This window comes from Anser brachyrhynchus (genome assembly GCF_964034855.1).
Source record: "Anser brachyrhynchus genome assembly, chromosome: 7".
NCBI classification, from domain to species: Eukaryota; Metazoa; Chordata; class Aves; order Anseriformes; family Anatidae; genus Anser; species Anser brachyrhynchus.
In genome coordinates, this window is record NC_137701.1 from 7,930,153 (window position 1) to 7,955,901 (window position 25,749).

At 39.6% G+C, this 25,749-nt stretch overlaps 1 protein-coding gene and 1 long non-coding RNA gene across 9 annotated transcripts in view; one reads left to right on the forward strand and one right to left on the reverse strand.

Annotated features, from left to right (window-relative positions):
• Positions 1-15,282, forward strand: part of NCKAP1 (NCK associated protein 1) — a 60,302-nt gene extending 45,020 nt beyond the window's left edge. For all 8 annotated transcript variants that reach the window (XM_080599005.1, XM_080599004.1, XM_080599002.1 and 5 more), the window contains 7 exons: positions 681-763; positions 1,213-1,293; positions 4,738-4,831; positions 6,431-6,547; positions 10,641-10,750; positions 13,433-13,522; positions 14,127-15,282. In XM_080599005.1, the coding sequence (XP_080455131.1) occupies positions 681-763; positions 1,213-1,293; positions 4,738-4,831; positions 6,431-6,547; positions 10,641-10,750; positions 13,433-13,522; positions 14,127-14,243 (692 nt within the window). In that variant the 3' untranslated portion in view covers positions 14,244-15,282. The remainder of the gene's footprint in view (positions 1-680; positions 764-1,212; positions 1,294-4,737; positions 4,832-6,430; positions 6,548-10,640; positions 10,751-13,432; positions 13,523-14,126) is intronic.
• A 1,406-nt stretch (positions 15,283-16,688) lies between these two features.
• Positions 16,689-25,660, reverse strand: LOC308197837. Its single transcript, XR_013953353.1, has 2 exons — positions 25,284-25,660; positions 16,689-22,879 (listed from the first exon to the last, which is right to left on the reverse strand). It is a non-coding gene; the product is annotated as an uncharacterized lncRNA (long non-coding RNA).
• Between the last annotated feature and the right edge of the window lie 89 nt (positions 25,661-25,749).

Sequence of the window (25,749 nt, forward strand, 5' to 3'; positions counted from 1 at the left end):
AGAAGAGTTAATGTTGCTGTATAAAGCTTACAGAAGCAGCAGAATGTACGCTAGTTACTATATGTGAACTCATAAACTGATGCACCTTTTCAAACTTTTCCAGTCTTCTCATGTACAGACAAAAATGAGATTTCAGTGCAGGCAGTACAGTACTGTTGAGCTTTTAGCATTGTTTTTTCCTCCAAGGCTGATAATGTATAGCCATAACAACAATTATCTAGATGAACACGTAGTTATAAAATAGGAAGCATTGGTCTTTTTGACGCACATACTTCTGATTTCCTCCACAGTGAATTAATTATTGCATTTATTGAAAGAATTTTTGCAAAATAACTAATAAGTAGTATTTTTTTTAACAAATTATTATTGTAGTGGAACATTTTGGTCTCAAGAAAACGCAGAACTAGTGTTAGCGTCAAATACTGTCAACTGTATCTAATGGGGTCATTCCATGAAGTGGTTAACAGGAAATGTCTTCTACTGGAAATCCCATCATCAGATCAGATGTAAAAACCTGCTTAAGCACATGGTTTTTTTGGCTGTATTAAGGAATGCCTGTGCTTCTCAGTACCATGTGTCTTTCAGTATTTTAAGTGTTTTTTTTCCTTTTTCTTTTTTTAAGAATTTAGCTTGTAATCATCAAGAGGTTCTTGAAAACTTTTGTTCTTGTTTCTCTGCAGCTGTTGACAGTGTTTTGAAGAGAATGACAATTATTGGTGTAATCTTGTCTTTCCGGTCGCTGGCACAGGAAGCACTTAGAGATGTAAGAAATAACTGAATATATTCCAAATAATTTTCATTAAATTTAATAATAAGGTATTTGAAACTTCAGTGTTCAGAAATGATGCTACTTAAAAGGTTGGCACGTGGGTAAAATACTCTGTCATAACTGAACATTGAATTGCAAGTTGTGGGAGAAAAAAGGTCTACTTTTTGAGTACTGCTCAGAGAAGTACTACATTAAACCATTCAGGTTTTAGTTCAAGCATGTCTCTCAATGTTTTCAGTGTTTAGTAAGCTTTAAAAGCTTGCTTTCTGCTTGTTCACCAACAGCTTGATTTGGGGGTTTATTGGACTTATGTCTTAAATCCATAAAATAATATGCATAAAATAGCTCATCAAAAAATGAATGCAGTAAAATAATGGTGGCGTCTAATTGATCATTAACACTGAAAGTATTGTTTTCTCATTTTCTGCATTTGTCTCTTGTAGGTCTTGTCCTACCACATTCCTTTCCTTGTAAGTTCCATCGAGGACTTCAAAGATCACATTCCAAGAGAGACTGACATGAAGGTAATGTTGGGTCCAATGGGTGATGGAGTCATTTTTGGAGGTGACTGAACATACCTAAGGGGCAAGACTTTCGTGCCCCTTACTTAAATGATAAATGTTGAAACAAAGAACATCGTTTTTTCCAAAGAGCTACGTAGTTGTGCTTCTGCAGTCTACTGATGTTCTGGGAAAAAAACTGATGAGATGAGCACGAGTCTCTATTTGCCTGTGATCACATTTGAGAACTTTCATGGAAAGAGTTAAGAACAAAATTTATCAATTGTTAAAACATGACTAAGCAATAAGAAGAATGCTGTGCTTCTTCACAGTATGAGCAGTGCAACTGGTAAAACTAAACGTTCCAAGGACTCTGTGCGTGTTTGGAGGTCTGGGCATGGATTTTCACATTGAATTGAAAATTCTTCTGAACCTAGTCTCTGACATGTTTGAAAAAAGCTAGCAACATAGATTACATGCCTTGTTTCTTAATGGTAGTATGCTTCCATTCCAAAATCCTTCTTAGTATATTATATGGCTGCTCGTTTTGGATACACAGTAGCTGCAGCTTAGCTTGGTTTTCACCTTCTCATTCCCACTTGGAGCCCGTGAAGGGCTGCAAGCCTTCTTAAAGGTATCATGGTGATGCAGAAAGTGTGTAGCAGCCATACCTTGCACAACTCTTGACAGAGAGTTTCATTTTGACAGAAGCAATTTTTAGAAAACTCCTCTTGAGTCAAGTATGGTTTTTAAAGGCTGGAATGTGTTATGCCTGAACTTGAAGGTTATGTTTTGCTGTTTATTCTTTGTGCAAAAGTTCTGTTGTTTATTGGAATTTATTAAATAAATAAATTCTTCTCCTCTAAACAAAACAAAAAACGTAGGTGTGCATATTTGTATTGATGACAAAAACAGTTCGTAGCCCACTGCAGTGAACATCATCGTTTGACAAGGCACAGTTATGCATTCTGAAAATGTCAGAGGTTGTGTGAAGAATATAACTTATTAAAATTTCACATGCTTTCTGAAACTTCTAATGCTGGCAAGCTGGACATAAATGTTTGATGTCCCACAGAAGACTGAAATTCATAGCACAACAGAAATTCTGTGGAAATACTATGGAAAATGAACTTCCAGGATGCTGGCTCATGGTAATTATATTAAAATGATGCAAGTTGCCTTTGCAGTTCTCAAGAAAAGCCTTTTTCAGAGAAAAATTCTCACCTACTTCAGTTATCAATTATTTTCGTTGCAACAGTATCATGTTTATTGAACTTGGGGAATCAAGAATGTGGAAGAGATGAGAAGGAAAGTTCACTGCTTGCTTGTGCCTGATCTTTTCAAAAGGCATCTTATGACTTCTGATACCAAAGAAGTACTGAAAAATAGTATAGGATAAAGGCTGCAACAGTAATAAATACTTGAAGATAATCTTTTTACTATTGACGTTTTAAAGTTGGTGATTCTAGATCATGTTGAACATCTAAATGGATCTCTAAAGACATCACTGAACTCATTTGTGTTAGCATATACAGTGAAGCATACGTATAGTACTTGCTGCTTCTGTTCTGGAAGTCTCTAGAGTGACTTGCAGTCATTGGAACAATTAGATGACAACAACAAAGGTTGTCTACTGCTAAATGAAACCGTGTTGAGGACTGTTCTCTGGCTCATACGCCACATAGCACCACCTGGTCACCCCTGCTTTATATGATAGTTGGCTGCTGGCCTTTTCTGGGCCCTGTCTGTTTTCCCTATGATTCTTAGATACACCTATTTTGTGTGCATTTTTTCCAGTTCAAAGTGTCTAAAATAATACAAGGGCTATAGTTCAGTCCACCAGTATGGTGTTTGTATGGTATCAGCTTAGATATCACATCTTGTGGTGTGGCATGATGCCATGTAGTCTTGTTTGAGAGTACAGGCTTGCAAGGCTAATGTCAGAGGACTGTGCATGGAGAAGGAGCCAAACCTGTGTAGTCTTATCCATAGTGCCTACTGGGAATACTGGTAACTCTGGCATGTGCTATCCCGTAACTCTGCCAGAGCTTTGTCTTGAAAACAGCTTGTTGGTGCAGCCAGAGCTACGAGCCTGCTAACAATTAAGCCCTGTAGAAAATCAGCAGTTCCTTGTTTGAACTTTCTCCCTGGTCTAGTTGTGTACAGATCTCACAAGTCATTGTACAGTGGATTAGAACAATCACATATTTTAGGGTATAGTAACACAATAATATCCTATATGATGAATTTACTATAAAGCATAAATAGCTCTAAATCTGCTAATGAAATACATACTTGATATGAAATGTTATTTTTCTTTTGGCATCCCTCCAATTTATGATTTGGGATGGCTGGTAAAATGAGGATTTGTTCTCCCTTTATTTGGTTATTCTCAATGTTAAGCTGTTGGGATGTCTATATAGGCTTTTAGAGACAGGCCTATTCTTGATCCACTTTGTATTCCTTAACGGTTTTGTTGTGAGCTAGCTGCCATTCAGATGTTGGTAACTGTTTTAATGCAGCTCTGTACTCAAGTTATCTTATGTCCTGCTGGCAGCAGAGCACCATGTGAACAAAGTAGTGTATTTTCATATCAGAACTAGCCCTCAGGTGTCCAGGCTGGGCAAAATGAGTAAATACAGTCTGCACAATATCCCCTGCCTGCAGCTAACCAACTCTATGTGAGAATTTATGGGAGAGGTGTAAAACTTCTCAACTGTTTATGTCAGTAAGGCACTTCATCAGCATTTCTCATGGTCCTTTGTATTTGGTAGAGACCTGCTTTTGGAGAGATTCGATCTGAGCTACAGCTTCAGGTACTTAATTCAAAGCCTAAATTAGGGAAGGAAAGAAATAGAGTTGCAAGTGACAATATAAAGTATAGCCTTGGGCATGCTTGAAAATGGACTACATTTCAAGGTGTTTTTAGTTCCTCCAACTGTTAAGAATTAGACTATAAGTAATCCTGGCACTTGGAATCTCTGGACACCGAATCTGTATCAAATTTGAATGTTGTAAGATTTCTTTTCTGCCTTACTCTAATATTTTATCAAATCATGAGTTTTGGCTTCTGTCTAAAAATGCTGTGTTTATAGATGTTAGTTGATAGATCTGGTAGAGAAAATCTGTTAGTTTTTTGAGCAGTAAAGAAGGGCAGAAAACAGCTAATTGGAAATCAGGATGTTTGCTTTGGAGGTGATGTAGGAAAGTATACAAGCTTTGTTTGGCCTGACAAAAAGAAATGATAATCTAGCACACAAAGTACTGACCAAGTTTTTCAGTCTAGGTTAGAGGCAAAAAAATAAAAATAAAAAAAATGCAGAGGCTGTTTACCTTGTTTTAGCTAAGCTGAAATTCCCTTAATGCTTCAAACTAATATAAACATTTTAAGCATGTCAGCATAACTGCTTCACCATGTTTACACAAAAGTGTTGTCTTCCTTGTAATTATCTTTCTTCTGGTCCTCAGGTGGCAATGAATGTATACGAACTGTCATCAGCTGCTGGATTGCCTTGTGAGATTGATCCTGCCTTGGTTGTAGCACTGTCTTCCCAAAAATCAGGTAAGAAATTACAATTTAAGAGATCTAAGTGGGGAAAAAATCACGGGAGAAGTAAAAAAAAAAAAAGCGGCCCGAGGGATGGAAGTGTTTAGAGAGCTAGGAGACTTGTATGTTTGGGTCCTTTGTATTCCTTTGATGAACTTCATAAACGACATAGCATGAATATTTTGTGCCTACTGCCTAGAATACGCAGATGTTATCTGAGAATCTTTTCAACCACATACAAATTACCTTCTTGACCTAGAGAAGGGTAATGGATAGATGCTGAAGGAGTTTAATGCCTAATGGTTAAGAACTTCAATAATTTGAGGACAATGAAAGTAGGACTTGGTTGTGAACAGCTACAGATGTGATCAGTTCCCTTTTATAGGCCTGTAACAAGTCTGTGTCATGTTAAGTAGGCACTAGAAGGTAAATGCCAGCTGAATTTGTGAATTTCACAACATTATTACTGCTTTATTATACAAGTGCTAACGTGCAGCTTACAAGGGGGAAACGTGTAAAACAAGCATACTGATGTCCTCACATGTATAGTGCTTCCTCTCGCTTTAAAGCACCACCGTTGAAGCTTTTCAGTTTTGTTTACACTGGCAGTTTTGAAGGCATGAATTAAGATCCTTAAGTGCTTTCTGGCAGTCTTCAGCTTTGTTCCCTGTCTTCCTTACTGACCACTTAATTGCTTTTGTTCCCATGTGTAATGGATAGTTAATGTTCTAATCAGATTGTGACTATTTTAAATGTTAACCTGATTTTTTTTTTGCTTTAGTCGCTATTTGCGAGGAGAAAATACAAATAACTCACAAGTGGTAATTTAGCATTAAAACTTAAATGTGTCAAGCACAATATATTCACATACCTTAAAATATAAATGTGTATTTGTTTATATGCACCGTATGTGTAAAATACATAGGTATATCTTTGGAAGGCAGCTAGTTTCAGAAATGGCATTTTAAATAGATTGTTTTCATTGTTCTGCCCTGAAATATTTAAGCTGTGTGAACAGGCCAGGGAATTTGTGTTTTCATGATTGGTTAGGATCTTGTATTTTGATTCTTACCTTCTTTGTTGTTTGTGTTCTACTTCTAGTAAATGAGTTTGTAGAGATTTAGGTTCTGCATTTCACCAACCATTGACTTTTTTAAAGTAAACTTAACACTGAGGTGTGGTGGCAATGATGTTTTTGAAAGGACATCCTTTTAGTGTGAGTTGTGATGAGTGCACTTCACCGCCTTCTGCTCATTTACCAACGGAAGAGTGCTGGAGGAGCTCTCCTCAGAGTGATAACCGGATTTACACCAGCATGAAAACTACTACATGAAAACTACTCAACATATTAAAATCTTCAAACTAAATAGTTAGCAGTAATAGACTGGCAGCAGTCTTCATCCCTGTAGATAACAAGCTGGACATTTTGAAGCTCCACCCTGTGTCTTCTGGCACAACTGAGATAGTATTCCTTCCTTCACAATACTGCCATTGATTTTGTTGGTTTTGGTTTTAAATTTCAGTTTGGTCAAACACTTTAAACAACCTACAGCTGAAAATACACATTTGTAGATGATTTTTGAATTAAAGAGCTTTTATTATTTCTGTTTTCAGAAAACATTAGTCCAGAAGAAGAATACAAAATCGCTTGCCTTCTCATGGTCTTCGTGGCAGTGTCCTTGCCGACTTTGGCTAGCAACGTGATGTCTCAGTATAGCCCTGCCATTGAAGGTAATGTAGAGTTAGCTAACTGTTTGCTATGAATGTTTTCTTCGTAGTAGTCGTGGGAGTTTCTTGAGTACTTTTGCTGTAAATATTTACTTAAATTTTGCAGTGAAGAAAATTTAAAGCTCAACTATCCCCAATCCAGAAAAGGTCTTTTGAAAGGTACTTTGAAAAGCATTTACTTAACTCGTTTGAGATAACTTTCTGTAAGAAGTGAGTCTCTTACTTGAGATTTTGAGAGCAGTTCAGATACTGTAGGGGGCAATCTTGGACTAATATGTGGAAATGGTAGAGCATATATTCTCTGTTAATTAGTGCAACAGTACAGATATTTTAGCAATAGTTTTATTGGCTTTGTGAAACTCATATGAGGTATCTTCTATATATTTAATGTGCTGTTCATATTACTAAGTATAACATTTTGAAGACGGGATCTGGGAGGTATGAGCTATGGACAGAATTGTATCCTACAGAATAGTTCAACTTGAAGGGAAAGAGAGAGAAAGCTTTGCCTCAAGGAAATTCTTTGCATGTTATCCACCAAAAAAAGGCTCTTTCAGACAAATCTCAGTTGAAAAAGAATGACTGACAAATCTGTTCCAGTACATACAAAAGTCACCTTTTAACTGATCAGACTATTTCTGATGTGGTGTGTAGCATGGCTTGCATAAAAGACCACATTTGTTCTGCACCCATTTACCGGATACAGTGGGAGGTTTTTTTTCCTATTTATTAAGTTGCTTTACTGTAAATCAGGACAAAGTGTAACTCACGCAGTGTCTAAAGTGACTTCTGAAAATATAAAATACAAATATTCTGAAAGACTTCTATCACTTTGTGGTATCCAAATCGCTTTTTTCTTGAGACCGCTCCCCACCCAAGGTTGGTGTTTTAAATGGGGTTAAAGATTTTGTAATTATATGTGTAAATTATCTTTCTTGATAGGGAAACGTTTTTTTCAATTTGCAGATCAGGGTTTTGTTAACTCTAGTTTCATTTTAAACAGCATAGCCTTTTGCCCATTATGAAGAAGTTGAATAAATTTCTGATGCTGTGAGTAGAACCTGAATAGTAATTTGAAAGGTCAAGAATTTTGAAGTTAACAGCTTGTTCTGATGAACAGGGAGAACAGTTTGTGTCCTGCAGAGTTGTTTCATGTTATCTGCACTCAGTATTTCTATCGCTCTGTGTGTTTTCAAAGTCATGATGGCTGAAGGAAAAACTCAAAATGCAGGCAAGAAGGACTATGAAATGGTCGGTAGGGACAGGGAGAAACTTGCTTGTTAAAGCACAGCTAGGGTGGTTTTCTTAACTTCATCCAAATGAACTCACTTATGCATGCTTAAGACCACATCTCTTAAATATTTCTTGTTTGTAGTTTTGTAAAAGAAATCAGCTGGAAGCACGTTTTGATACCAGTTTTTCTTTCAAGAGCATCTTACCTACTAGTCTCAAAGCTTATACTATTTGCCAGAGGGACAGTATTAAAATTTTTATTATGATTATATTTTCTTAATATTTATTTGTAAGAGAAGTCTGTGAGAAACACCCAGCCCTCTAAAAATCTATTTCTAGGAACCCAGGTCAAGCCCGCTAGATGTTACTGCCCATGTGCTTTCCCCAGAAGGCTGGAGCTTGTGTGGTTTTGTTTTGTTTGAATTTCCCTCTCTACTAAGGACCATCTTAGTCTGTAGGTTGCTGGCAGGCTGAAACAGTAGATAAGGTTATCTCGTATCTGTTTTATATGATGTAGCTTAAATATTCCAGTTTCTATAATTTAATTTATATTTGGTAACTCTTACTGCGAAGTCAGGCAAAGCCTGTTTCATAAGTGGTTTCTTAAGTTAATAAAATCTCATAAAACTGTGACTGGAGAGAAATTACATCTAGAACTCAAATAAGCCTGTATTAGGAGTTGGCACTGATTTTATGAGATGTGGCCCCTGTATTATGTAATTCTTTACTGAGTAGACTCTTTTTTATTAAGAGAAAAATAGTCTGGCAAAAGAACTATATAAATATGTTCACTCTACAAAAATAACTGAACAAACAGAATAGACCTTGTCAGTCCTGCCTTCCTTGCATAATAATATTTTTTTGTTCTGCCCCGTATTGTAGAACATCTGGCTTTAAACACTTTAAATATCGATACTATTTGCCAAATGGGAACTTAATAAATGCTGCTTTTTATGAAGTAAATTCTCTGGCCAAATCCTGAATTTTTTTACCATCAAGAAGCCACAGATTTGAAGGAGTTTCAGCTTTCTGCTCTGGCAAGACATGCCTCCCAATTACAGGCAGTTCTTGGATAGCTTTAGCAATGTCTGTGTTCTCTCTGCCTTCTTCAAGATCAAGGCTGTTTCTTCCACTAGCTCCAGATAAAGGCTCAGGCTCTAACAGACCGTTGTTTTTGTTCCCAGTAAGAAATCCGAATTTAGTCAAATACCAGACTAGAATGCTCGTTCGCTGTCTAGAGGCTAGACAAGAATACTGGTCTACAAGAGACAGCATTTTCCGAATACCTGAAACCTGCCACAGACTGCATGACCACAGTTTGTTGGTTGAATTCTCCTTCCTGATAGTTTTTGTACAGTCTCTTCATCACAGAAGTCAAGTCACTTGAGAAAGTAAATTTAAATCAGCAGAATTAAGCTGAGCATGTGTTCTTGACTGATCCAAAGTGACTATTCATTTCTTGATTAGCATATTTACACAGCCTATTTAATTAAAAAATAGGAGACAGAGTAGGAGTATTGGCTCTTGCCCAGATGAGTAAGAGGGCCTGCTGGGGGAGAACCACAGCGATCTTTGCTGGGACCTACAGGTCAGCCTATTCATAGTCCACCTGGAAACGGTGGTGAAGGGTGAGGTGAGAGTTTTTGTGTCTGTGAAGTTCTTGAGGATGTTAGAGGAGTGAGGAGCTGCAGATAGATAACCTGACACTGAGTAAAATGGATAATAAAACACCAAGTTAAACCCCTTGTAAATGAGTACAGTAATATGCGGGGGGGGAACCACACAGGGTCTAGCTGACCTCACTATTTGAGCATGATCTTGGGAGTTATGGTAAATGACTGAATAAAAAAATGAGCTCAGTCCTCAGCAATGGTCAAAAAGTGGGTTGGTAAGAATAACCTGTCAGCATTATTTGCATGCATCCATGCTTTTTAACTCCTTCAAAGACCTCTTCCTTTTCAGGCTCTAGCACTTTCCCAAGGTATTTGTTTAGGTATGTATGAATTTTGTTTTAAAGTGGCAGACTTGACTAAGTTGCCTAGAAGAGGTAGCAGGCTTACTGATGAGCAGTTCTTCTTGCTTTTCAGCTGTAGCTCCCTTTGAAAACTGGTGTCATCTAATCACCTTCCAGTCCTCTGAAGCTTAGGTGAATTTTGGCAAGGTGTTATATACAGCAGTCAGTAATTCATAGAATCACAGAATTCATAGAATCACTAATTCCAGCCCCCTGCCATGACCAAGGACAATTCCCACCAGACCAGGCTGCCCAAAGCCCCATCCAGCCTGGCCCTGAACACCTCCAGGGATGGGGCATCCACAGCTCTGGACAGCTTGTGCCAGTGCCTCACCACCCCCTGAGTAAATAATTTCTGATCTAAATCTACCCTCTCTCAGTTCAAAGCCATTGCTCCTTGTTCTGTTCACCAGTTTTGTTCCTGTAGTCCTCTTGTGTGAATACCATCCAAGCCTGGAGACTTGTTCATTTACACAAAGGGGAGACAGACAGCCAATTACCTCGAGAAAATCCTGTTTGTACAGGATTTTTAGCCTCATCAAGTGGTAATACTCTCAAATTCTGTAATAACCGAATAAATTCCCAGTATATGTTTTTCCTTCCTTCTAAAAGCCACGAGGATCTTTGTCAGGTTGTTGTGACCATTACAGCATTTGGAGGGGAGATCCGTACTTCTGGTTGCTCTCCTGATTCCAAGTTCAGTGTGAACGAGTGCTTGGCTGCTGTTGTGTAAGGCGCTAGCAGTTGATCTTTCATTGTGACAAGTCTGTTTACTCTTTGGTAATATTTTCCAAAACACTGTCATTTTCGAACACAATGCTGACGTAATTTGTATATGTTTTTGTTTAGGGCATTGCAACAACATTCATTGCTTGGCAAAAGCTATCAACCAGATTGCTGCAGCTTTATTTACCATCCACAAGGGAAGCATTGAAGACCGTCTAAAAGAATTTTTGGCTGTATGTATAATTTAATTTCTAAAGATAGCTTCTCTAAAAAGAGGGAACTCTGGCTCCCCACTGCCCCCCAATCCATTTGATACATAGTTCATCTTTCATAGATCTGTCATTAAAGTGTCGATGTGTTTGTGATTCCAAGTGTTGTCTTGACTGCAGTAATCAGCCATGAGTGATCTTAATCACAAGTACGTACTATAAAGATTTAGACTAGCATGGATGGATATTGATAAACAACGATTATTGCAGTAGCAATACTGTTTCATACTGCAATGTTACCTGTTTTTGCGTAGTTACAGATTGCAGAGAAATTGAGATTGTTGTATTATGCAGTCTTGATTTTGATTAGCAGGAAATCAGATGTAAGTTACTTTTTTTCAAGTCTAGCGATAGGTTTAAATTCATATTTTAAGAAAAATACCTGTTGACTTCAGGAAGCACTTCCAAATTCACTTCCAAATTCAAGTTGAAATTGTAATTTGGGATGTAATGCAACTAATTTTGTAAAAGGTTGGTTTTGGTGCACAAAAAAAAAAAAAACACAAAACACATAGTTAATAGCAGTGTATACATAAATTAAATCTAGTGATAGTCCTGTAGCAGTAGTCAGTTGTGTTCAATGTTAGAAAGTAACAGTGGCAAATGACTACTGGTGTCATAATTTTTTTCAATATAACCCTTTGTTTATTAGCATTTTAGCACATACCATCTTTTGCATTGAGTAGTCTGGGGACTGGCAAAAGAAATGAGCAATGCAGATAAAGTCACGATTCTGTCTAGCAGGCTTTTCCCATGAAGTATTGGATTCTTTTTAGTTTATTTTACCTTCTCATGGAAGGTAACTCCAGAGTGGCTTTTTGCATTGTACCTTTTGACTTGTCAGCCCTCCTTACACAGTAGCTGTCTGGTAGCTGCACGTTACAAGGATATTTGGGGAGAGGAATTTGTTACACTTTAGTGTAGGTTGAAGATCAAAGTTTCTGAAATCTTTAGTGCTGCTTAGAAAAGAGCCAGAAGCCCGTAGGTGCTGGAGATGTGTTTTAAATTCATTTTGGTGTGCTTCTTAACTAGAAATAGAATTTGTAAAGTTTATTACCCACTACTTGAAATGGCTGAAATGGCAGCTTCACTTCAATTTTTCTAAAAAGCCACTGATTCTTGCTTTAGGGTGCTTGTCCTCGAACTGAGACAAAACATTCCCCCACCTCTTATTTTTGGTGCCTTACAGAGTTACGAGGTTTGGGTAATGGTAGTTTCCTGTAACAAGAAGACCACAGAAGCAGTTTTCATTTTTTTTCCTTCAAAGGATCTTTCCCTCCTGGAAGCTCATTGCATTTTGTTAAACTGAAAAAACCTTTAGCCATTGACCTTGTCTAATGCAACTGCTGGCTGTAAAAGATGAAAGAGAGATGGTCGTGTCAAGTTGCGTACATTTGACAAGTGAAGGAAACCAGTATAGTTTCATGTGATAAAAACACTTCTGGTATGAGGTTTTTCAGTGTTCATGAACTGGTTTCAGACCACTGCTTTTGCTGCACAGACCATGACTTGATGGTTCAGATATTTTGTTAATCTATCTTTTATGACACCTTTTATGTACCACTTACTGTTAGTCTGAAAGGAAAACATCTCTCTAGAAGAAAATGTGCTGCTGGAGATGATCTGCTTTCCTGTCAAAGTTAGTTAAATGGGGAAAAAAACTTCCTAGGTTATCTAGTACTGATGAGTATGTGCTAAGATTCTTTTGAAGCAAGCATATTCACTTTATGCTACAGATTTTGGTGAATATTTGTTCCAGAGGAATGCTGAGTTAGATGTTCAAGTTAATATTTTAAATTTAAATCCATTTCTGATAAATGCGGTTTAGGCATATTGCTGTTGCTTGGTATGAGTGCATAAAAGATTGTACATCTGAAAGTTGAAAAGAGGTGTGTTTTTTTTTCCCTCCATGTTTCTGTAAGGCATGAAAACATGGTTTACAAAATCATCTGCAGATTATGTATTTTACAGTATTCTGTAATCCTGAGCTTGTTTATAGCTGACTCTATGTATAAGTTTCTAGAATATCTGGTTTCTAGGATATCTTTATAAAAACTAGTAAAGTGAGGTTGCTCATGGTCTATAAAAACATGATTCATTTACAGTCAGGGTGACATTTCTTCAATTAAACATACAGCTTTGAAAGTGAAACAGCTTTTCATTCTGCTACAAAATGGTATAACTTCAAATAGTGAAAACTCTACCTTTTCTAATGTAGTAAGTTTATAAGCATATTGGGAAAGTGATTTTTTTTTTTTAACAAGTGAGATCTTGTTCCATGAGGCATCTGTTACTGACTTCAGTAAACTTGACTACAGTCAGCTTAGCTATTTTGAATACAACTACAAGTTCTTCACAATAAACGAATTGGCTTTTCTTATATTAAAATAGCACAAACTGGTTATTAAACAGTCCAGAAGTAAACAGAAATGTCTCCATGAGCGTGAAACCCGGTGATGGTTAGTGCCCTCAGGTTTATTTTCCTTTGTAGTTGCTAGTAAGGTGCAGTGCTATCGGATAGGTTATCAATGTATTCAGATGGGGGGGGGGGGTGTGTGTACATGTGTATAGTAAAGTAGCTGAAGCTGATCAATGTTGTTGTTTTGTTTTTTTTTCTTATTGCTTTGAAATACTCAATTTATGTAGCTTGCATCGTCTAGTCTACTGAAGATTGGCCAGGAGACAGACAAAACTACTACGAGGAACAGAGAGTCTGTTTACCTACTGTTAGACATGGTAAGCGTTTGTCCATTTTATTTGTGTTATTAACTGAAAAAATAGTCTCCACATCACATTGTTCAACAAGGAGCTTCAACAGTCATGTTTGTTGTTGTAGTTCATCAGCTAGTAGAAGTAACACTTGATGTCATTCTTGTTGGCATTCTAATGTCAGGAATTAATCTTTTTTGTTCCCCCAGCACCGACACATTTTTACCATTGTCTTTGTTGCCTAGAGCATTGTATCACATTGTTCAGATGATTTGCATTGTTGATTTAGTATATACAATATTAAAATAAAACTTTGCATTAAAGAAGTGCTGTTCAGATCATTGAGGGTAAAAGCCTCTTTGCTGGGAGGTTTTCCTTTTAATATTCTGTATATTGTGAAAATTGAAGGAATGATGCATGGTTTTATGTATACATATGACTAGCTTTGAGGAGCAGTGAATTTATAGTAGTCTTTTTCTCTCTCGTCTGTCCCCAAACTTTGTATTATTTCTTTTTGCTATGAAAAATGTCGCTGGTGTGGTACAGACCAGAGATACTTATATTGAAGAGATTATCAGCAGCAACCAGTAGAAGGTGTTCTGCAAAATCTTGTGTTTCTGGTGTTTTTCAGATTGTGCAGGAGTCTCCATTCCTGACAATGGATCTCTTGGAGTCTTGTTTCCCTTATGTCTTGCTGAGAAATGCATACCATGCTGTCTACAAACAAAGTGTCACATCCTCTGCCTAAGTATCTACTTTCTGGAGATAAGACATAGCACGCATCTCTGTGGCCTCAGTTTTATCTGTAAACTGTGGAGCTATTTTACTTTATGGCCTGATGAACAGTTTTGTGGATTATAAACTTTTTCCATAAAGTTGTATTTCTGATCAGTGGTTTCTTAATATGGTTGTACTACAATATAAGCTTGGTTGATTTTAGGTTGCACATTCATGGAAAAATCTTTTTTTTTCTCATTTCTTCCTTTTTTATTTTAGAGCATCAGTTATGTTAAAGAAATACTACTTCTGCTATATGTTTTTGATATTGATCATGCAAAACAAAAATTGCTTGTTTATTTCCCAGAAGAAAAATGTATTTAGTGATTATTTTAGATAGTGTAGCTTTCATCTGTGTGTAAATTATTTCATATAGGGAGAGTTATAATCTTGTACCTATTGTTCTTATTGAAAACAAATATTGGATGTGCATTTCTGTGAAGTAATTACAGCATTTCTAGTTTTATTTTGAAACATTCACCAATCTATGTACTATGACACTATCTAACATAAAATGTTATAGGACTGCTTATCCTTGGGACAGCAGTCCTCTCCTGATACCCTTAAACAACAGCAAGTGATGTTGTTTGTATAAAGCATAGTGGAAATTTTTTTTAAACTAACTTCTGTGGTGCCCTGTTGGCATTAACACTACCATTGTACCCTGCTGTATAATAAACATTCTTACACCTTTATCACATGTTGATAAAATGTTAGCCCTTAACCACTTTTTATATGTTTTAAATTTTTGAAATTCAAGTGTACCTTCCATAACATACAATAAACACTAGACTGTATTATCTGTAGGTGAATTATTTTTAATATAAATGTTATCCTAGTATTTTAAGCTTAAACTGTGCTGTTGTGCATTGATTTACATCTCACAGTTCATTAAATATCAATCCTTGGAGCTTTTATGTGAAGATTTCTTTTAATCCTTCACCTTTTGGCTTCTGTGATACTGAATCTTGTAAAAAGTGGAAGAAGGAATTAAAAACCAGTGTAAAAAGTGTCAGTTTAGTGCCATTATCCTTTGAATCTTACGTGTACGTAACAAAACAAGAAAAGCATTTATGCAGTACGTAGCGACGCCAGTTATACCCGTAGAAACAAGTGAATTGTTGAAGTATAAAACCTGAAATAACCATAAAACAGTGTTGCTAAAACTGTAACATCACCGAGACAGATACACAAAAGGCCTATTTTTAATCGATTGTGCAAATTGGCATGTGGGCTAGCATTGGCTCGTGTAGCTCAAAAGCTGACCGGCTGGCTGTGCTGTCTAAGCCACAGCGGGAGAGAGCTGCGTGGCTCTCAGTGGCACGGGCTGTGGGCATTGTATAGAGCCCCTGTTCTCAATGCAACTTACGTGCATGCTGGTAACTTTTTCTATTATGAAAGAGCTGTTGTAAGCTCAGTTACAATAGCTTCCTCTGTCCGGAGGAAAAAAGTACTGGAATAAAATTGTCCTAAGGAAGCAAGACAGTACATCCATATTTTTCCTAATTATGCTTTTTGTCTTAGAACTATAGAGCTGTTTTTAAAATTAAGTTTAGTAACATGACAAATAAGTTTGTTCGTAAAGAGGTTAGGTCAAATGTGAGACCTGAGAGTTTTGTTCTATATTTAAAATCTAATACGTTCAGATGTCTTATTAAGATTTTGATTGTAAGTAGCCTTTTGTGGAAAAAATGATGCCTATTTTCAAGACTGACCAATGAAAAACTCATGTTACTTGTGGTTTAAGAAATAACCTTTTTTGTCTTTTATCTTTCAAAGTTCAAAGGAATTGTATTTTGGTCATTTACCTCCGATCCTTATCAGCTTTCCGCTATCCCAAGGTGTTACTGAACTAATCCTAGAAAATAGCTAATCTGTAACGAATAGATAACAAGTACAGTATCTCTGCAGGAAGCTACTTCCAAAGCAGTCCAATGAGATTGTCCCGAACTTTTTGGACTAGGTAGTTTCTCTAGGAGCCCTTCTATGATTGTGCTGTACTGTCTGGCACGCAAATGTCAGATGTCTTTTGAACTATCCTTCCTTAAGAGGACTCAGAGCAAGCTCAGAACCAAACCCAAGGTTTGGACTCAGCCATGAGAGGTTTGGGCTGTCTTTTAGGGGCAGGGGTTGTTCTTGCCTTGTTCTTACTGTATTGCTCTTACTTCTGGTTTCATTTTGGTTTCCTCGAGGCAACCTGTGTCTGTGCACTCTGTGAACAGTAATAACTGTTGAACCGAGATTATTGGAGAAGTTAGAGAAGGAGTATTTCTCGTCTGTTGGTGTTGTATATTGAGTCACTTCACGTGGCACTTGATTTGCACAAGCGCTTGTAGTTCTGAAGCATGAAGCACGGTGGCTGAGCTGGTCCCACATGAAGCCAGTTTGGATTGGGTGTGTAACTCGTAGGTGTGTAACACACAGGAAAGAGCATGGAAGAAGAATGTCCTGTTGCTGCCCAGAAAACTATTTTTCAATTGAAGTGTCCATCTGGGTAAAAGATTACCACCAAAAATAATGGTTACTGGTAAACCTTTTTAGCAGTTCCTTTTCTAGAGAGGAAAAGCAGTCGGTAGTCCAACTGACACTCAGGCTATACTTCTTCTGATGCACTGGAGAATGGCATTCTCCCCAGAAAATGTTGAAATCGGGTGGTGATTTGAGGAAAGACAGGAGCCTTCAGCTGGTCATCATAAGCTTGTTGTAGGACTTCATAGCTTATTTATTCCGGATTCAAGACTTCTCGACCACAAGCCAATAAACATCCCTTGTTGATGAACTGTGTTTTTGCCAAATTTTCCCCAGTCCCTGGGATTCAACACTGATGCACATACTGAAGGGTGAGTGCTGGGTGCCTTACCAGTAACTTACGCATCCTGTAAGTACAATTATGTCTGCACTAATGCTGTAATATTTTTTGGTGAATCACTCTGTTGAGCTGAACCACACTCAAAGCTAGGCTTATAGATGTAGCAATTTATTCTGTTGAATCAGTTATTTTTTTCTTCAAATTGTTTTAACAGAAATTTAAGCATCTTTTAATTCCGTAGTGCATTTTGGGTACTACAGAAATTTACTTTAGTTTTATTGGTTGATAAATTAAGGATTGAATAAATACAGGGAAGCTGCTTTCACTTGAATACTTCTGGCTAGTCCTGAAACACTGACATGGCTTGCTGTGCAAAGCAAGGTAGTTTAAACAACAGCTACCCACATTTGATTGGTTTTGTGAATGGGAGCCACTGTTTTCAGGATTGTCAAATAACCAATTTTCAAAAATGTTCTAATTCTGCCTATTTTCTTCTTTAAGTACACATTTTGAATCATTTTTATGATAATTAAATCTCCCACTGAAATGACAAATTTTTTTTTGCTAGAAAACGAACACTTCTTGTGTGCTTTTGCTGTTTTTTGTGTTATGAAGTCTGTAGACATTTGTACTAATGCATAACAAAATGTACCACCACCACCCCCCAGGCCTGTGTCCAAAACCGTATCTAATTAGCTATTAGTCATGCTGTTTCTAGTGCTAGGAGGTTAAAATGACCTGCTGTCTGGATATAGTCTCAGTGTGTCTTACACAATTCATTAATTGAAAATGTACTAAATTCTGAATCAAAAGCATATGTTTTGCTTAGCATTACAGCACGGGGATTGGAATAGTTTCTTGCTTTGACATTCAGGATATTTACCTTGATGATGATTGTAGTTATCTTTAAAGAAGTGTTTTCTCAGAAATAATAAAGGTATTTAAATAAAAATAGTAATACCGACACCTGTGAGTACACATGAGAGTTGCAAAGCTATTAGAGCTGAGTGCTTGAAAGCCCGGTGCTAGTAAGTCTTGTTCATTTTCCATTAACAACGTAATTTCCTATCTTTTTGCTGGTCACTTGACGTTGCCACCAGAAGGCGAGGAAGGCATTCGCACATGGTGTCAGCCAAGTTTTCTGCTTTTCCCTCCCTGCCCTTCCCTCTATGGTTGTTGCTGTATGGGCTTTGAGTTTGGCTACATTTGAAGTAAACACAAATGGGCAGCCAGTGCAGAGAGAAGACGACTCATGTTTAGTAAAAGCAGTATTATTTCTAAATTAAACCTAAATGATAATCTCTTTAATAGTAAGGACACAACAGTAACAAAACCAAATCCATTCGTTGCAGAGCCACACAGAGGAAAGAAGAATGAAAGTTAGAATGCCCTGTAAATGTGTCTTGGGATATATGAAAGAGGAGGAGTAAAAAGAAAAGGGAGGTAAGAGGGGAGCTGAAAGCAGTTATCAGTGTGCTTGGAGAAGTCAGAGACAATGTTGCTCAAGAACTCCGAGTCCATTTCCGAACTGAAGTCTTCATTCTGACACTTTAAGCATTAAATCCAGATCGTATCTCTCAGACTCCACAATTGCATTAAAAGCCTCAACAGAGATGACATCTGTTCTCCACTCCACAGACAAAGCAGCAAATTTGTCCAAGCATAGGATCGTGTGTAAATAAAGGATGCTTTAAAGTGTAAAATTGTGAGGCATCTTGAGTGAACATGTATTTGGAAAGCCCAAGCCAGCAAAACTGGATAGGAACATCTCTGTCATTTCTGTTACAGTGAAACCATAAAGACTGCTGTTTGGATTTAGTTCCATTTATGCCTTTAAAGGGGAAGATAGCAGGAGTGATGCTTAGCGATAGCACTACAGTGGGGTCAGATAAGCGAAAGGGTTTGTCTCAGCAGTTTATTATCTTGCATAGCAAAGCCCTTGGAGAGGCTAAGAAGCAGTTCTTAGAATTGTCTGAGCCTGTGACACTTGCTTTAAGCTAAACTAGGGAAATAATTGCACTACTACTTCCATAACGATTTTTGTTTGAGTGCTAAGTGAACTGTTACCTAATGAAAGTTCAGAGGAAAATTGTAATGATTACCCTGGAACATCTGTTTGACTTTTATCTGTAATGCTAATTTACAGTATTAAAATGACATGGCTAATAAATGATAACACCGAAGCCAGTTGAAACTGGTCGCAATCATTTCCAGAGAAGTGCATGGAGTCAGTTCTCTTGATGTTAAATCTCTTCAGCTGGCGGGGATGGACACTGGCCCGTGGATTGTGGGACCGGGCTGACCCTTGGCACAGGCACAGCTGCCCGAGGCCTCAGATGCCTTTCAAGAAGGATCTTTTCCAACCAACATCACCTTGGAGCTTTTCAAAATCCCAGCGATTGCAGAAGATCCAAGCAGCCAAAAAAATAAGTTGCACATCAGTTTTGTTATTTTGCAGGTAGGTGTTGGGAACAGGGAAGAGTGAGTAAGGATGTAGCCTCTGGTGTAGCATCAAGGTGCCTGCACCTCAGCTTTTAGGTCTGCGTGCTGTTGAGCATTTAGCAAGCCCCTAGACGGCAGGGGGGAATGAAATTCAAGGCAGGGAAAACCATGCAGGAGCAGTGTGAAACCACCCATAGGCTCTTTGAGACAAGTGGGCCAGGGCGGTGAGAGGCCGGGTAGCTTCCAGCAGCGTTGGAGCTGAGATGCGAAGCAGACAAAAGCACTGCTGTTTTCTCCCGAAGGAAAGCTGCCAATAAAAAAAATCCAGTGGTGTTGGAAGATACGTTTCTCTGAATTTGTATTCCAATGGTTCCAGCGGGGGGACAGTCCACCCCACGGACAGGGGACTGGGTCATTGTAGGTGTAATTAGTGAGCAGGTTGAGCGTGAGCTTTCATAAGTCACAAAACTTTAATCAAATCTATTCCTATCCATTTAAATTAGCCAAATGTTTCTATCTATGGTTGTGAGTTATACTGCTATAAAAGGATTTGTGTTTCCGAATTTAGTAAACAAGCCTGTGGCTTCAGGGAGGGAAAAAGCAGCGTTCTTATAGCAACAGTCTAGAAATGTGTGAAAAACTAGGCTGACAAAAAGCTCATTGGGAGGTTTGTTTTATGGACCTCGTGAAAGTAATACTAGGTGAGGATAACAAAATGGCCTGCGTTTAAAAACTATAAATACTGTCTGGAAGAGTGCCACTAACTCTTTCCCTTGGCAGTGTTTGAGCTGTGGAAGTTCACTGAGTGGAGAAGTAAAGCAGCTTTAAAACATTTTAGTTACCAACGCTGTCATCCCATTGTTTCACTTGTTTTATGTTTGGTTAAATAATACCATCGGGAACTAGGAGATAAACATTTCAATAGCTCCCTGGGCGTGATTCTTAATCTGCCACCACCAAAGTCGTCGTGGGATTAAGAATGATGATCTGAAAGTCACAGAGTTCCCAAAATAACTCCAACTGCATATGGGCCTCACTTAAGTCCCAGTATTTGCATTCAGCCCCACCCTATAGATCACCAGCTCTTCCCTAATTCTTACGAGTCTATACCTATTTTCTACCTTTGTGCTTGGTTTAATAGAAATACAGCAGAAAAACGTGGATGCCCTCACAGAGTGACAGCAGCCTTGATAACTTGCACAATTTTTTAGACTTCTTGTAAGTCTGAAATGGGCCGATAAATGTCAGTTGTGAAGCTAGAAGTAAGCATCAGGCAGCTACATGTGCGGAGCATCCTCTGCTGTGCACACTGCTAACCTCTGTAAGGGGGCTGGTGGAGAAAGCCTGCTATCAAGGCTCAGAGCGTAACAAATCGGCATCAGGGAACCTGAAAATCTTTGCTTGGGAGAGTTAAAATGTCTGCGAGTGTGGTTGACTTGAAATGCAGTTACTTTTACAGGATTAGATTTCATGGTTTTCTGTTTTCTAGATCATCTGCTGTCTGTGCGTCTAGCAGGTGTGTGAGGGAAAGCTTTCAGGAAAGGCACTGTTTCTTGTCCTAAAATTGCTGAGGCTCCACTACAGACCCCTTGTCATCCCACTAGTAGTTGCTAAAAACAGGAGTAAAATACACACGGCTCCTATTTATTAGAAAAGCTTGATCCTAGAACATGTCAAACCCAATCAGCTCCCACTGAAATCAGTGGTAAGTCTGCGTTTCAGCACCTGGCAATGTGGTGCCGGTGCTGTAAAACTGGACTGTTTTTGCAGGTTTTATTTTTAGGCGTGGGTGTGATTCGGTACTTAATGCTGCTGCACGCTGCTAATAAATCTCTGTAAGCAGGAGCAGAGGCAGACTGCGGCAGTGCAACCAGAGAGGTTATAAATCTCAAGCAGCAAATTTATGGTTTAACAAAATTAAATTTGGAGTGGTTATGGCATTGAAGCTAGGCAGCTCAGGTTGTTTCTACAGAGGGCAGAATAGAAATGCTTCATAATGTATGTGATCTTATAGAGATTTGCAATTTTTGCCTTAAATACCCCCATCTGGAGGTGATTATAACTCTGAGAGGGTTAAGTGGGTTCTGTTGTGTCTTTAGTATGGCCACAGTGGGAGGGAAGGATGTATTTTTTTGTTATCAGCACAATCATTGTAACAGTGTACAGCATTTGTTGCACTAGAATAACAAAACTAAATGCACATCTAAACCGAACATCTGTACGTAATGCTACCATGGAGGTTATCTCATATGCATAAATACTTGAGCAGCAGTTTTAAAAACACAAAAAAACTTTGTTAATCTTAAATCTGCAAGCCCGGGTGCTGCCCAGCTGACTGCTTTGGGTGTGTGTTCAGCCTAGTTCCTTCGCGCTGTTTTCTTCATGTTTTCTGCAATGTAGATGGATTCTGTAAATATTTAGGCAAACAAGGTAGTCCACAGCACTTGCAGTGTTGTTATCTGAAGGGCACACTTGTGGAACTGGGGACAAAGTTTCCGTTAACTTCAGTTTTTGATGCCTCTGAAAAGTCAGCTCTTCTGATGTTTCTTAGTTTTAAGTACCTATCTGACACTTTTAGCTTATTTTTTTTTACACTTTTAGTCATAAACATGCACAACTGCAAAAACATTCTCTTTGTATGAATTCTTAAATGGCAAGAGATCTGTATACATGGTGATATGTCAGAAAAAGCACTTGTGTACTGTAAAAACACTGGTTCTGAGTGCCATCACAGGCTGTAGGTGACTTAATTACAAGAAGAATTACAGTGCACATGGTATTTCAGTCATTTTATAAAATTTGTAGCAATGAAACGCTCTCTGGTGAAAGTTTTGACTTTGTGTAATGGTCACAGGTTTGAGAGGCTACAGATTAAAGATAGCATTTAATGCTCTGAATTTAAGCTGTGCTTTCCCAGGAGAAAAGATGGGAGTCCCAGCCACTGCTTTCCTCCAATGTGCACCTACTGCGTGCCAGACCCTGGGATGGGGCAAGTTGTGGACGTAATTCCAGCTGAACAACAAACAGGAGCATTTCTCTTTCAGCTGGGATCTACCATGCCTAAATTTGCACAGTTTATCTCCTGAAAGACTGCTGCACTTGAAACAAGATGGGAGGATTGTCCAAAAGATGCGTCGTGGGGCTCAGCTTTCTGTCTTCTGCTGCAAGTCTCTGGCGTGGCTGAACACTTTGTCAAGCACACACATCTTGCGGGTTTTCTGCAGCAAAACCCATGCAATTGCCAGCACCCAGATGGGAAGAGAGCACTGCAGGTAGGAAACTTCATTAGCAAGGAGGTGTAAGCCTCTGCATGGCCATGAAAGCTGGGAAAGTCATAAGCAGCAGACATATTCACCCTGCAAAATGAGACTTCAGTGGTAGATACACACATGTATATTGGTATATACATTTATACATATTGGTTTATACATATTTATTGGTGTGTTTTTGTAGGCTGTGTTTCTTCAATAGAGTTAAATAGAAATAAGAGAGTAGAATAGGATGCAAAGTGCTAGGCAAACAGCTTTTTGCTAAGATTTCAAGACGACAGGTAATGTGAGCAAATATGAACGTGAAAAATTCGTCTCTGGGACGCACGCAGACCCCGAGGGCACAGGATAGTTAATAACGAGCTGTCTCATAAAAACAGCCTGAAAAATTACAAGTCTGGAAGAGGCTGCATTGAAAGAACCTTTTCTTCTTCCTTTCTGTTTTCAAGTCATCCACATAGAAGCTTGAGAGATTATTAAAATAAGTTAATAGTCCCCTGTGTTTTGTCTACCTGAGGGAGTTGTAAGACCCCAGCTGGAGCAGGAAATGTACAATAAATCCCATTTTTATGACTCTGTAAGTCAATGGCTTTATGGTTTTAGTAACTGCCATGTAAAGAAGTATTGTAGGTTTGGGGGTTTTGGTGGGTTTTTGTGTTTTTATTTTCCAAGGCAGCATACGTAAGGAAATTAAAATGTAGGTAATCCTGAGGTCGCTATGGAAAGGCTTAGGAAAGTGAAAACCTGTTCTGAATAAGTATTTTTCTCATCTCAGCTGGTTTTCTGAGCAGATACAGGGTCTGGGGAGTATGTGAGCAGAAAGGTGGAAGGTGCAGTGCTTACAGCCTAATGCAAGCTATTCCCTGCTCTACAGATGCGTTTTGTGGTGTCTGAAACGTAAACATACCCAGCAATGAGGGCACTTTGCCTCTCTCTGCAGAAAGTTGTTACACCAGGGAAAAAGACTAAAAAAGGTGCACCTGTCTTGCGTTTTTTCCCGGTCCTTGCTGTAATTTTCCCTTTCTGAATTTTGCCTTTTCTGAATTTGTTAATTTTAGACGCGCTCACTTCTCAACAGGTCCTACCAGCCGAGGGGGTTAACACGTACACAGCACCTGTTTGGGGTCATTCCCCTGACAAACCTATGTCGGCTACTGAGCCCTGCCCAGAGCCGAGGGGAGGCTGCCCGCTCTGCCTGGCCTCCAGGCCTCCCCGGGGCCTGCTCTGGTCTCAGGGGTGAGCTGCTACGACATGCGTGCGGGGCTGCCGCGTGTCGCACCGCGGGACGACAGCACTGGAGGGAGGACACAACTGTGACATGCTCTGGGCAGTGCCCTGGCTGCAGTCCCTCCGTCGCCATTGCAGCACGAAGCAGCCACGTTGCAGCGCAAGTCAGGGCAATTTGGAGTCTCTTTCTGTCACAAATTGGAATTTGTTTTGCTTATAATGTAGTATTTCTATTTGTGTGCTGCATGCGGCTATGTATTCCTTTCACCTTAAAATACACACACTTAGATACTGTAAGCCACAAAGCCATGCTCATGTACACTCCTAACAAGCAAAGGGGACATCAGCCTCTCTCAGGAAGCCGGCTCTGGCTTCTTAAACAAACAGTTGCCGTTTATCTGACTCCTGTGAGAGAGAAACAAGCTTGGGGAGGGGGTGTACAGACACTGTGAAAGGGGGGAAGAAAAACCAGCAGAGGAATAAATCAATCCCAGCCGTCTGGGCTAACTCCGCTTCCTTTTGGTGCAAGAAGAGCAAAGATGGCAGTTCCCCGTTCCTGTCCTCGGCAGCCCTCCCCATGCCATTACGTGTGTGTACCCGAATAAAGAGGCTGGCACCCCCACATCTGTGTTAGCGAGCCACTGCTCGCTGAAATCTGCCCTGCTGGTACCACAGCTCCACTGATTGGTTCTCTGTTTTTTTACAAATTTAAATGGATTTATAGAAGAGAAATGAGGGCAACTTGCTGTGGATTAGCATGGTTCTTGTGTGATATGGTAACGAGCTTTGTCTTGATTTCTCCTATGAGCTATTCTGGGGGCAAATCCTCACCTAAGGAGTCAGCCCTGCTGAGCACTGCTTTATTCTAGGAAATGGCTGTGTGTGATACTGTTCCCTTACTATTATTATTTAGATTTATGGGTCTTAACGAAACCTTCACAGCCCCCCAGCAAACCCTGGACCTGCTTTTATCAAGGACTTTGTGCTAACACCATGCCCCACCAGGCTGGTACACTGCTAACATGGTTGCTGCTGTTAGACCGGTCCCTTTTGGGGATGGCTCTCTGCTATACGAGACCAGGAATCTGACTGTTGTCACCATCCACCCCAAGGGTTTAACACTGCACATCACAGCAGGATTATTTTCCCTCCTTAAATCTTATGGAGCGGAGAGGATGGGAATCCCACTAGCAGAGCAGCAGCACCCACCCTAAAGGTCCTTTCCTGCCTCCTTTGTGGTGTCAGCGTGCCTGGCATTCCTCACCTGTCACTGGCAGCTGCTCCAGCCGACCTCTTTTACAAGGGAACAATCTTAGAGTGGTAGGCAAGGCAGCAGGCAGCGAGGTGTTTGGGATGCGGGCCTCGGGTGCGGGTCCTGAGGTGGCTGCTTTGGGGCCACGGCTTTCCCTGTAGCGTGGGGTGCCCCTTTGGAGCTCGAACCCACACCGGGAGAGTGCTGAAACTCGGAACGAAACTTTGCTTTGTAGGAACGAGCGCCTCGGAGCAGCCCCGCGCTGAAACTTCCTTCGGGCAGGCAGCCGAGGCCGGCGTGCCCCCGGCCGGCAGCTCCGCGCCCCGCTCCGCCCGGGACAGGTGCTCGGCGCCCTCCCCGCCGCCGGGGGGCCGGGCCGGGCCGTGCCGGGGGCTCCCGGGCCCGTCCCCGGCCGGGCCGAGCCGCTGCGAGCCGCCGGGATCCGCCGGGAGCCTCGCCGGCCCCCGCCCCGCTCCTT